The 13,779-nt window shown below is 42.9% G+C and overlaps 1 protein-coding gene across 6 annotated transcripts in view; it reads left to right on the top strand.

Annotated features, from left to right (window-relative positions):
- The window catches only part of TTI1 (TELO2 interacting protein 1), a 43,928-nt gene that overhangs the window by 7,298 nt on the left and 22,851 nt on the right, over positions 1-13,779 (top strand). For 3 of the 6 annotated variants that reach the window (XM_030830625.2, XM_060285160.2, XM_060285159.1), the window contains exons 2-3: positions 5,496-5,608; positions 8,030-10,372. In XM_030830625.2, coding sequence (XP_030686485.2) covers positions 8,071-10,372 — 2,302 coding nt within the window. In that variant the 5' untranslated portion in view covers positions 5,496-5,608; positions 8,030-8,070. Of the gene's footprint in view, positions 1-938; positions 998-5,495; positions 5,609-8,029; positions 10,373-13,779 lie in introns of all 6 variants that reach the window. The other 3 variants (XM_030830623.2, XM_060285161.1, XM_030830626.2) reach the window with 3 other exon arrangements.

Below are 13,779 nucleotides of genomic sequence, written 5' to 3'. Positions count from 1 at the left end.
GAACAGCAAGTTACAAAGGCCCCGAGCAGGTGGTTTCATCAGAACATCACCCCTGTGTGAGGCATGGCTCACTTGCCATGATGGTGTCTCCCTCTCGTCTCTGCCTTTATTAGGGGCTACAACTTTTCTGCTTTCTGGCCTTTGCTTGTGAGGTATTGTTCCTTGAACAGCCTTCCCATGCAGCCCCAAGTGTGTAGTCCCCCCACCCCAACATAAATCCTCCTCCCTCCATGAAGCCTTCCCTTTTGGTGTTCATTCTTTTTCTAAGTTCCTTTTGTACTTCTTGGGTTTTTCCTCCCTTTTTCACTTTTTAACTATATGATACAATAAGTACCTTGTGGACTAGCGTCTTATCTTTTAAGTGTCTGTAAAGTATAGCACCTACAGATTGTCCCGTTTGTCTGCACCACCTGGATGCCATGGCCCAGGGATCTTACACAGCCCATTCCTGTGAAAAGGCAGAAAGAGATGGGAAGGAGGGGAAGAAGCTGCCAGGGGAATGGGTTCACTCAAGCACTCCGATTGCAGCTCTCTTCCCCCACCTTCCCAGTGACTGCTTTCTATGACCGCTGAAGGGTTAGAGTCAAGAACTGGTTTATATAGTCACTGTCTGTCACAGTTGAACTCTGGGTTGTTTTCTCTGCTCACCCTGAGAATCAGCTTGTTCTGAAAGCCTCATCCCAGTATCACTTTCTGGGCCAGAATGCGCCAGTTGCTGTCAGTTATATAAACATCAAACTTTGCAGTGCCACTTTAATCAGTGTTGCATTTTATCGGAATAGAATCTAGGACTCCTATGCTTCTAAATCTCTGAGCAGTTCCTTCTGTAATCGACATATTGTCACACAGGTGTGATTTCATGACCATCCCATAAAGGTATATGATTGCCTTTTATAGTCATGCCACACTAGCAATTTGTTATACTCTCTTCCTTACAGAAAGCTGGTTTATGTATTTCTGAGCCCGTAACCCATTCTTTTGAAGATCTCCAATTGTGGTAAGTCTTCATCTGTATAGTATCCCATTGGGAGAATATACTACAGTTTATCCATTCTACTATAGATGTGCATTTGGGTAGTTTCTTTGTGGGGACAGTTGTGGATAGTGTATTCCAGAACACATCTATTGGTAAATTTATGTATGCATTTCTGTTAGGTACATACCAAAGAATGTGATTACTAGATCATAGAGCGTATGTATGTTTACCTTTAGCCTAAGGATTTTCCAAAGTAGTTGTATCAATTACACTCTTACCAGCATTGAATGAGAGTTTTGGTTGTTTTACATCCTTGCCAACGCCTAGTATTTTCTCTTCCTTTTTCTTTTTTTCCCCTTTTTTTTCAGCTTAGCCCTTCTGGTGGGTGTGTAATGGTATTTTGTTGTAGTTTTATATTGGATTTTCCGGAGCAGTGATGTTAATGTCTTTTCATGTGTTTATTGGCCATTTGGATATCCTCTATTGTGGTATGCTTGTTCAACTTCTTTTCCATGTTTCTGTTGGATTGTGTTTTTCTTAATGATTTATAGAAAATCTTTTATATTAACTTCAATGTAGTCCAATTTATCATTTTTTTTATGGTTAGCTCTTTTCTGTGTCCTGTTTAAGAAATCTTTGGCTACTCCAAGATTACAAAGACGTTCTTTGTTTTCTTCAGAAAGCTTTGTTATTTGACATTCCATGTTTAAATCTAGTATGAGATGTAATCAAGACCTATATATTTTTTCATATGGATAGCCAGGTGGCACAGTACCTTTAATTGAAAAGACCATTCTTTCCCAGTTGATTTCAGTGTCAACTTTGTCAGGTATGTGAGTCTATATATGGAGTCTCTGTTGTATATATGGGGACTATTTCTGTACTCTATTCAGTTCCACTAATCTGTTTGTCTTTCTTTTTGCCCTTTAATTATTGTATCTTTACAGTAAATCTTGAAATCAGATAGTGTAAAACTTCACCACCAAAATTTACCAATTTAATTCCTCTTCTTCAAGATTGTCTTTGCTATTCTAGGTTGTTTGCATTCCCATATCAATTTTAGAGTCGTCTTATAACTTTCTATAAAAATGCTGCTGGGGTTTTGATTGGGATTATGTTGATTCTATACCAGCGGTTCTTTTTTTTTTTTTTTTTAACATCTTTATTGGGGTATAATTGCTTTACAATGGTGTGTTAGTTTCTGCTTTATAACAAAGTGAATCAGTTATACATATACATATGTTCCCATATCTCTTCCCTCTTGCGTCTCCCTCCCTCCCACCCTCCCTATCCCACCCCTCCAGGCTGTCACAAAGCACCGAGCCAATATCCCTGTGCCATGCGGCTGCTTCCCACTAGCTATCTACCTTACTACGTTTGTTAGTGTGTATATGTCCACGACTCTCTCTCGCCCCGTCACAGCTCACCCTTCCCCCTCCCCATAACCTCAAGTCCGTTCTCTAGGAGGTCTGCGTCTTTATTCCTGCCTTACCCCTAGGTTCTTCATGACATTTTTTTCCTTAAATTCCATATATATGTGTTAGCATACGGTATTTGTCTTTTTCTTTCTGACTTACTTCACTGTGTATGACAGACTCTAGGTCTATCCACCTCATTACAAATAGCTCAGTTTCGTTTCTTTTTATGGCTGAGTAATATTCCATTGTATATATGTGCCACATCTTCTTTATCCATTCATCCGATGATGGGCACTTAGGTTGTTTCCATCTCCGGGCTATTGTAAATAGAGCTGCAATGAACATTTTGGTACATGACTCTTTTTGAATTTCGGTTTTCTCAGGGTATATGCCCAGTAGTGGGATTGCTGGGTCATATGGTAGTTCTATTTGTAGTTTTTTAAGGAACCTCCATACTGTTCTCCATAGTGGCTGAACCAATTCACATTCCCACCAGCAGTGCAAGAGGGTTCCCTTTTCTCCACACCCTCTCCAGCATTTATTGTTTCTAGATTTTTTGATGATGGCCATTCTGACTGGTGTGAGATGATATCTCATTGTAGTTTTGATTTGCATTTCTCTAATGATTAATGATGTTGAGCATTCTTTCATGTGTTTGTTGGCAGTCTGTATATCTTCTTTGGAGAAATGTCTATTTAGGTCTTCTGCCCATTTTTGGATTGGGTTGTTTGTTTTTTTGTTATTGAGCTGCATGAGCTGCTTGTAAATTTTGGAGATTAATCCTTTGTCGGTTGCTTCATTTGCAAATATTTTCTCCCATTCTGAGGGTTGTCTTTTGGTCTTGTTTATGGTTTCCTTTGCTGTGCAAAAGCTTTGAAGTTTCATTAGGTCCCATTTGTTTATTTACCAGCGGTTCTTATCCAGGGTGATTTTTGCCCTACACAGGACATTTGGCAGTATCTGGAGACGTTTTTGGTTGGTACTCTTGGGGGAGTGCTACTGGCATGTTGGGGACAGAGGCCAAAGATGCTGCTAAATATCTGACAATGCACAGAACAGCTCTCCACCAACAAATTATCCAGCCCAAAATGTCAGTAGTGCCACTGTTGAGAAACTCTGAATTCATGTAATCAGTGTTTCAATTGGGCTTCTGTCCACCATCTTATTAAGTATTTGTTTTCTGTTTGACCCACCAGTTTTGCTTCCCTTTTTCTCATTTTTCACCTTTTGGATCAATCAGAAGTACTAATTATCCCATTTTTACTACTGTCTGAACTTTTATAGCTCTTTTGGAGTTTACCCTATAGATTTCAACATGCATTCTTGACAATCTAATACAGATTTTTTTTATCACTTCCTGATACTGCTAGACTCTTAATACACTTAACTCCTTTTATACTATCCATGCACCTTTTGTGCATTATTGTCTTGCATTTTACCTTCAGTTGTGAAAGAGTTTTATAGGGTATAAAATTCAAGGTTGGCAGTTACTTTCCTTTCACACTTCAAAGATGTCATTCTGTTGTTTTCTGGATTTCATCATTTCTTTAGAGAAGTTGCCTGTCACTTCTGTTGCTGCATTACTTTTAAGATTTTTCTCCATACTTTTGGTTTTTCAGCAGTTTGACTATGATGTGTCTGTGTGTGTTTCTCTTTGTATTGTCAACTTGGGCTTTGCTGAGCTTCTTGAATCTGTGGGTTGATCTCTTTCATTTGTTTGGACATTTCTCAGCCATTTGTCCCCCAGCAGCGGCCTTCTCTCAGAAGTCATGTATTTTGAGATCCCTGAAGACTACGGTTTTGCATATAGGACTCCAGTCCTATATGACCACATTAAAAGCATCGTGGTTTCTTTTTCCTCAGTGACAGCCCTCAGCCTGGGCCTCTTCGTAATCCTGAGCCATGTCCGGGATCAGCAAATGGAAAACAAACAAACAAACAAAAAAACCCAACTATTGATTGTTGACTCACTGTGAACTTTCATCCTTCACTAGAGTATTAGTTCATCTGGTCTTTGTTGCTTCTGCAACTATTTGATGCTTTAAGAAACGCTTTTTATAATTTATCTGGTTTCTCTAGTTGTCACCAGGAGTATTGGCCTGCCATACCCTACTGTATCCTACTTGAAAGGAGAATCTCTACAGATGTTTCTGACTGCTTATCATATACCAGATGCCCTTGTAGGTTCTAGGTGTAGGATTGCCCAGTCTAAAGTAGGTAAAACAGGCATATACAAAATAATTCAGCATGCTAAATACTGTAATAGCAGTGTGTACAGTGGTAGGAGAAAGGAGGAGAATATGAAATAGCACTACCTGTTTAGGAAATTGCAAGTTTTATAATTTCACATGGTTGCAGTTTCAAGTTCAAGGGGTGAAGCAGTGCGAAATGAGGTTGATGAGACAGGCAGGGGCCTGATGGTGCAGGGCCCTGTATGCCATGGTAGAAAGGTGTCTGTACTTTAGGCAGGCTACAAAGAGCAGGTGAAGGATTTTAAACATGGAAAAGAGTGATCCAGATTTTTGTTTTAAAAAAATTACTTACATGTCAGTGTGAAATATGGATTCAAGAAGGGCAAGCACACAGGGCAAGGGTGGCCAGAGAAGAAACCATTACGGTCAGTCCAATATCAAATAGATGATTATCATCCTCAACAGCTTTGAAAGATGTTGAAGGGGTAGAACTGATGAAATTTAGGGAACAGTGGAATTAAGAGGGAGGTGAAAGAAAGCAGAGAGGCTAAGGCGTCTAGCCCAGGTGAGGACCATAAATCACAAAGGGAATACAGAAGAAAGCGGATAAGTTCAGTTTGGCACAGGTTGTGTTCTCACCTCACTTGCTGTATTACAGTTTTTGTCATATAATCTGAGAACATAGTTCAGGGGACCCCAGGTTATTGTCTTGAAACTCCTGAGATAAATAAGAGAGATGCAGAGCCCCCGGCCATCGCCTTCACCCCAGCTTTAACCAGACCCTCTGATTTTATCTGTTTTACGTGCTGGGCTTCCACTTAAACGTTTTATTTGAAGAAAGTTTTCCATGCTAAAAGAAAAAAAAGTTACTCAGCAACGTTTCCTTCTTCATTCATCTTCCCATTTTAGGTCTGTTTCGAGTCACTTCTTGTTTGAATGGAGTCCTCTGGTAGGACATGTGGTGCTACCCTCTCTGAATCCTCACATATGGCTCTTCACCCTGACAGCTGAATATCTTTGCTGTAAGTAGGGTTTGGGGGCCACAATCCTTTATTTGCAGTCAGTAGATGCTCTTCCACTGTCTTCTATTGCAAATGAGAAGTCCAAAGCCGGTCTTTTTCCTTTGTAAGTTATTTGTTGTTTCTTCCTGAAGACATATGTGATTTTCTTTTCCGTTTATCTTTTAGTGTACAGGAATTTTACCACAATTTGACTACGTGTGTATCCTTCAGTCTTTTCAATCTCCAGATAAATACTTTTGCAGCTCAGAGAAATGTTTCAGTTATTTATTTGTTTTAGCTCCTCCATCTGTTCCTTTTTTTCCTTCCAGAATTCCCAGCTATTTATATGTGGATTCTCCCAGATCTGTGCTCCAAGTCTCACATTTTCCATCTCTTTGTATTTTTGCTCAGAGTTTTAAGATAGCTCTACTTGATCTTCCCAGCCACTAATTGGATCTCAGCAATTAACCGCCTTTTTTTTTTTAATCAATTGAGCTTTTTTAGTGTGGAAAGACATGTTTTTAAATTCTAAGAAATATCTTTTGTCTTGTAATTGAATTTCCTTATTGGTCTTAATTATTTTTCATATTCTTGTCTGTCTCCTTTAGCATTTCTGTTAAACTAAGGTTCACCACCTCAAGGGTGCTATATTTGCATTTCCTGCTCCTGACTGTTGGGTCCCATTAAGTGGTTACTTCCTTTGCTTCTGTTGTTCTAAATACTAGTACCTTGGGCAAGGGGTGGCACAGTAGCCTCGGGGTCATCAGTGTGTGAGCTGGTGCTGATAGGGTGTCAGTAGTCCCTGGCCCAGCTTTCTGGCCTCCACACCTGGCATTTTGCTAGTCTGGAATAGGGAAAATTTGAGCTTCTTCCCTTCCCTGGCTTCTTGAGGGTCACAGACCAGGAGATATCCCCCCAACGAACCTCACAGAACAGCATTGCCTTTCCTCTCATGGAGTTCTGTGGACCAGACTCTGTCCCGGGTATGAGAGCCTGATTGTTGCCCTGGAGCCCTCTCCTGACCCATGGAGGATATCCAGCACCAGCTCTCTCTCTGGGCTGAGCAGGTCTTGCCCACACCCACCAGGCACCACTTGCCTGCCAGCACTACTGGGGACAGCGAGAAGCAGCGGACACTTTCTTGTCATCATCTGTTCAGAAGCCCCCAGCAAATAGAGCTGAGACAGAGAGAGAGAGAGAAGGAGACACCACCAGACTAGGTGATCTCTAAGCCTCCATCCGGTACCAGCGTTTTACAGTTGTGCATGTTTAATGGTCTCCAGCTTCAACTCAGTCCTCAGTACCCTTGGGCCATACTTTTGTGTCTTCCCAGCATGCTCTGCTTCCCCAAAGGGAATATTTGAGAATTTTATTTCTCTCCTCAAGCCCTCTGTTTACCCGCCTTCTTATTCGCTATCAGTCCATGACTTTGCATTTCCCCTCACAGAGAAAAGAGCCTCTTCTCTGTGAGGGGAGATGCAAAGTCATGGGCTGATAGCCCATGTGTAAAGTCACACAGCTCCTTCACTTACCTATAAACCTGTCTCCTTTCACTGCCTGCCTGCCATCCACCTCTCCATCCTGCTCAAATCTCTCTTCTCCCATGGTCTCTGTGATAGTGTGCGCTCCTGGTTTTCCCATTTCTCTGGCCACTCCCTTTCATTTTGTTTTGCTTTCAGTCTCACCCAGCTCTGAGTCTTCTCCTGTATTACTGGCTGCCAGGGGGTCTTTTCAATGCATAAAGTTGTTCCTATCACCTCTGCTTGAAATCTCTCCATGACAAGAACAGGCAAAATTAGTCCAGGCTGATAAAAGTCAGAGTAATGGTTAACTCTGGGCAGGGGAAATAGGAATTGATTGCAAAGGGGCATGAGGGAGCCCTCCAGGGTGCTGGAAATATTATATATCTTATTTTGGGTAGTGGTTCTGTGAGTCTCTGCGTACATTAAAATTCACTGAGCTGCTATGTTAAGACTAGTGCCTTTCGCTCTATGTATGTTATACCTCAAGTTAAAAAAGACAAAACCTTCAGTGGTTCTCCATCACTATCACAGGTTAAAATCCATACTCCTTAGAATAGCCCACAGGTTCCAATTCACTCCTCCCTGGAGTCTTGGCTCAAGCATCTTCCTCCTGTGAAACCCACCCTGGCTTTCTGAGTGTTATGACGCATACGTCTTCTATACTCACGTAGGACCACAAGCACAGGCCTAGCCTAATTCTTAAGAGACTGTGTTGTAACTGTACATCTGCTTCCCTCCCTGGACTGGGAGCTCCCTAAGACTAGGAACCGGCTCTTTTCCGTTCCATTGCTCCCCTAGCACTGTGTGGAGTGACTGGTACATAAGCCCCCACTGAATGTCTGTTGAATGAATGAGTGCAAGTTCACTTTGTATTTTCTTTGAGCTTGGCCTTCTTTACTGAAAAGTCTCCTCCCTCCAGCCTGCAGGGTGTTTGCTCAGTGAGAGGAAGCCTGTTGCACAATGGCGGTTTTTGATACTCCAGAGGAGGCTTTTGGCGTCTTGCGTCCCATCTGTGTTCAGCTCACAAAGACCCAGACAGTGGAGAATGTGGAGTGTCTGCAGGCACAGTTACAAGTCGTGAGTGACTCTGCCCTTCAGGAACTTCAGCAGTACATCCTCTTCCCTTTGCGATTTACCCTGAAGACCCCGGGCCCCAAAAGAGAGCACTTGATCCAGAGTGTGGTGGAATGCATCACCCTTGTCCTCTCTTCAACGTGTGTGAAGGAACAAGAACTTCTCCAGGAACTCTTTTCAGAACTCTCTGCTTGCCTGTATTCACCCAACTCTCAGAAACCTGCAGCTGTGTCAGAGGAGTTGAAATTGGCTGTGATCCAGGGCCTCAGTGCATTAATGCACTCGGCTTATGGGGACATCATTCTGACTATTTATGAGCCCTCCATTCTGCCTCGTTTAGGATTTGCTGTATCTTTATTGTTAGGCCTAGCAGAACAGGAGAAATCAAAACAAATTAAAATGGCTGCCTTAAAATGTTTACAGGTTCTACTCTTTCAATGTGAGTGTCAGGACCATCCAAGGTCCTTGGATGAACTTGAGCAAAAGCAGCTGGGGGATTTGTTTGCTTCTTTTTTACCTGGCCTCTCAACTACACTGACCAGGATCATCACAGGAGACTTTAAACAAGGGCACAGCATTGTCGTGTCTTCCCTAAAGGTCTTTTACAAGACAGTGAGCTTCATTATGGCTGATGAACAGCTCAGAAGAGTCTCAGAGGTCCGAGAAAAGCCTGCCGTGGAGCACAGAGTAGCGGAGCTGTTGGTTCACAGGGAAGCCAATTGGGTAAAAAATACCGGCGACAGGTTGACTGTCCTTATTAAAAAGATAACTGAGTGCGTTTCAGTTCACCCACACTGGAAGGTGAGGCTGGAAGTGATAGACTTTGTCGAGGCCCTTCTCTTGAAGTGCAGTCAGTCACTGGTCGAATCGGCTGGTCCCCTTCTGAAGGCTCTGGTGAGTCTGGTAAATGATGAGAGTCCTGACGTCCAAGCCCAATGCAATAAAATTCTGAGACGTTTTGCAGATGAGAAAGTCGTGGTGGGCAGCAGAGCCTTTGCTGACATCTTGTCAGAAAACCTGCACTCCCTTGCCACGTCCCTTCCCCGCCTGATGAACTCCCAAGACGATCAGGGTAGATTGTCTACTCTCTCCTTGTTACTCGGGTACCTGAAACTCTTGGGCCCCAAAGTGAACTTTGTCCTCAACTCTGTGGCCCATCTCCAGCGCCTTTCCAAAGCGCTTATCCAAGTTCTGGAATTAGATGTGGCCGACGTCAAAATCGTTGAAGAGCGGCATTGGAACTCTGAGCATCTGAGCACTTCTCCAGAGACTTCCGCCTCCCGGCCGTGGGCTCAAATGCAGAGGAGATATTTTCGCTTCTTCAATGACGAGAGGGTTTTCCTGCTCTTGAGGCAGGTTTGTCAGCTTCTTGGTTTCTATGGGAACCTCTACTTGCTCGTGGATCCCTTTATGGAACTGTACCACGAGTCTGTGGTTTACCGGAAGCAGGCCGCCATGATCCTAAATGAACTGGTTGTAGGGGCTGCTGGGTTAGGGGTAGAGAATGTTCATGAAAAACACATTAAAACAAACCCAGAGGAACTGAGGGAGATCGTGACATCAATACTTGAAGAATACACAAGCCAAGAAAACTGGTATTTGGTCACTTGCCTGGAAGCTGAAGAGGTGGGAGAGGAGCTGACGATGATGCAGTCAGGCATTCAGGCCCTCACTTCTGGTGCACACACCTGCCAGGCTACCTCTTCTCCCACCTTCTCAAAGCCAAGTCCCACGATCTGCTCCATGAACAGCAACATCTGGCAAATATGCATCCAGTTGGAAGGGATTGGCCACTTTGCACACGCACTAGGGAAAGACTTCCGTTTGCTCTTGATGTCAGCCCTCTATCCAGTCCTGGAGAAAGCTGGAGACCAAACCTTGCTTATCAGTCAGGCGGCCATCAGTACCATGATGGACATTTGCCAGGCTTGTGGCTACGACTCCCTGCAGCAGCTGATCAATCAGAATTCAGACTATTTGGTAAATGGGATCTCTTTAAATCTGCGTCATCTATCTCTCCACCCGCATACCCCGAAGGTCTTGGAAGTCATGCTACAGAACTCAGATGCTAGCCTGCTCCCTTTGGTGGCAGATGTGGTTCAAGATGTCTTGGCTACCCTGGACCAATTTTATGATAAGAGAACAACTTCCTTTGTCAGTGTACTGCATGCCCTGCTGACAGCATTAGGTACATTGAGAGCCCTTTTTTAATGCTGATTGGAGGGAAGGACTAGTATCCTTGTTCATCTAACTGTTTTTTTCTTTGGTTGGGGTTATGCTGTGGAGGACGTTATTTGACTAGGTATCTGTCTGGTCCCACATGTTACGGTAGAGTTCCATTGCTTATGTTTTTATACTTTTAATAATCTCTACCATCTATTGAACTCCTGCTCTGTCCCAGGGACATAAACCCTGCAGACTAAATGTAAACATTATTTTGCAGGTAAGGAAAACTAAGGCTCAGTGAGCTCCTACTTAGCCAAGGTCACACAATAAGGAGGAAAGTCAGGATTTATGACAATTTTGTTCTTTTCAATATACCAGACTGTTTCTGACAATATTTAGAGTTAGCAGTGTCTATGCTAATGGAGAACAGGGCTAACTTAAATTATTCAGTCCACAGATAATCTAGAACAGTACTGTCCAATAGACCTTTCTGTGATGATGGAACTGTTCTATATCTGTTCTGTCCAATATAATAACTACACGTGGCTAGTGCAGCTGAGGAACTGAATTTTTTATTTTTATTTAAATAGCCACATGTAGCTAGCTAGTGACTACCATGATGGACAGAGCAGGTCTAGAAACTTTCTTTTAACCTTTTAATTGTATGAGGTGGTTTGAATTTCTCTACTTCCCTTTCACCCTGTTGGGTGTCTGTTGGAGGTGTTAACCCACCATTAAAATGGCAAAGTTTTGGACTATAAGAAAGAGAATCCCTTCACTGGATAGTCAATCTTCGAATGAAAAAAAAAATATATATATATATATATATATGAGCTATATACATGAGTTCCTTTTATCCAAAGAGCATACCTCCAGTATTTATTTCAGTACTTCTAATAGCCGCCAAAGTAGGTGGAAAGGTCACTGACCTCATTTTGTCAGCTGAAAAAGCTAAGACCATGTAAGAAAGTTTCTCAAGGAAGGTGACTGAACAGGGACAGTTCTCTGCCCTGTAGCTGATACCACTTCCAGTGTTCATTCATTCATTCATGAACGTTCACATGCAGTGTACATATTCTTTTATTCATTCAGTAAAGCTTACCTGCAGTATGTTAGACACTGTGCTAAGTAATCAGGATTCAGCAGTGAAGAAGGTGAATAAACTCAAGGAGCTTTCCTGCTACTGCAGGAGGGCAACAGGACAGTAGCAGAGTGGTCAGGGGACTTGATCATGGCACTTCCTTTCTGAGGAAACGGCATTAGAGCTGAGACCTGAAGGCTGAGAAGGGCCCATCAGTACATATGGAGCTGTCACATCATTTTTATGTTTTTTAAGAACATTCAGGCAAAGGGAACAGCAGGTGCAAAGGCCTGGAGGGAAGAAAGGGCTTGGGGTCTTTGGAGAATGGAGAAGAGATCATTGTGGAGACAGTGACACAAGATGAAATTGGAAGGCTGGGTGAGGATGAATCCCACGGGGCCTTGTAGACCAAGGGAAGGAGTGGGGGTTGTATTTTGCAACCCCTCGGAAGCCTGTGTGCTGGACTAGTCACTGGGATGGCAGTGGTGACCAAGAAGAACATGGAAACGCTCCTAAGACTGGCTTACTGCTTATAGATTTTAGACTATGAGTGGCTTCCATGGCCCAAATATACCCCAGGCTTCCATCCTTAGTGTTTTGAGGAACTCTACTACATGTCAGTTTGAGTTTTAAAATATATATTAACAAAAGGCCTATTAAATATATCCTCTCAGGAGATATCTCCATTTGGGCCATGAAAATTGAATTGCCTTGGATTGCCAGTGTCTTTGGTCATCTCTGAAGAGGAATCCTGTGTAGCACCTTTTCTCTAAATTGCAGAGAGGATAATGAGGATGGTTAAGCTTGACTTGAGAGCATCCTAGGAAAACCAGCAAAAGTGGGGATAGCTTTTCTGAAAGTTTTGAAATAACCCAGCGCACACTTGCATTTTGAATGGTAAGCAGTCCTGGGGAGAGGATCGGTCTCACACAAATCAAAGTAGCACTGCCTGCTGGCGTTTCCTCTTGTCATTCGAATTGTCTAACTGATGGTCACTCTTTTAAGATGGGAGTGGAAGTGTGGTCTCAGAGAACTTCCAGAAGGTTTTAAAAGAACCCACTATATCTTTTAGGAAATTGAGTTACCACATACACAGTGTTTCACAGGCATTGACTAAAAAAGCATTAGGTTCCACAGTGAAGGCAAGAACCATCAGTTAGATTACTCCTTAGCACCACCTGCTGATCCAGTGATTATTCATAACAACAAAAAAGTTGGGTAGCTTTGAAAATGAGAAAGCATCCATACCACATACCTCAGCATTCGGAGACTGTGCCACATCCACACATGCAAGGCCGTGTTTTTCTGGACACACAATGTTCTATTGTGTGGCTGCACCATAATTTAAGCAGCCCTTTCTTGGTGGACATTTTGGTTGTTTCCAGTCTTTTGCCCCCTCCACCCCCAAAATGCTGTAGTGTACTCTCTGTAGGTCATTTTGGACATGTCTGAGTATACCAGTAGAGTATATTCCTAAGACAGTTGCTAGCTTAGAGGGTATTACATTTAAATCTGTGATAGATAAAGAGTTTCAAATTGCTCCGTGAAGAGGTTGCACCAGTTTAAACTCCCATCAGCAATGTAAGAGAGCGCCAATTTTGCCACCCCGTCACCCACACTGTATGTTACCTAGCTTTTTGATCTTTGCTAATCCAGTAGGAGAAAAAGTGCACCTTATTACAATTTAATTTGCATTAAGAGTGAGGTCGAGCTGCTTTGCCTTAAATCTAGAAAATAATCTTTGCAGCATGTCTACTTTTAGCAGTGTAAATGCTGGGCCCTGGCTTTAACCCATTGGGAATGCAGTCCCTCCGAGTACATTAAGGACAGATTTATGCCTGGGCACTGAAGAAATGGCATAATCGATCCCTTCACGTAGGAATCTCCAGGTACTGGACCAAACGCTCTCATATCCAGCATTTGCTCTCTGCTGCTCCCAGTGGCCTGGCCCTGGCGTAGCCCATCTGCTGTTGCTGTGGCTCTGTGCAGATGCTCCTTGATAGAAAAGAGATTAGCAGGTGCTAAAGGTCATCAGAGACTTCTCCCCTGCTGTCTGCAAAAGGAGGGCAAAAATTCAGGCCATAGAGTTTTCTTGTTGATTCATTCTTTAAGTATTAAGAGCCTTTTTTGAAATGAAGCCCTGGGGGACCCCAGTATACAAAAAGAGTTCAAATTAGAGCAGGGCTGGTAAAAGAAGGCATAGAAACTCTGTTCCCACCCTTTAACCTGCTGTCTCTAGGTGCCCTCCCTGTTGTGACCCTGAGACATTTCTGCAGAGCCCTAGGGCTCCTCAAGACACAGTTTGAAAACCACTGGTTCTGTAATGTTTAAGGCTTATTCTGCAGTGA

This window comes from Globicephala melas, chromosome 15 (assembly GCF_963455315.2).
Source record: "Globicephala melas chromosome 15, mGloMel1.2, whole genome shotgun sequence".
Lineage (NCBI taxonomy): Eukaryota > Metazoa > Chordata > Mammalia > Artiodactyla > Delphinidae > Globicephala > Globicephala melas.
Note: the sequence above shows the minus strand (reverse complement) of the source record. Positions and strands in the feature narration are given on the sequence as shown.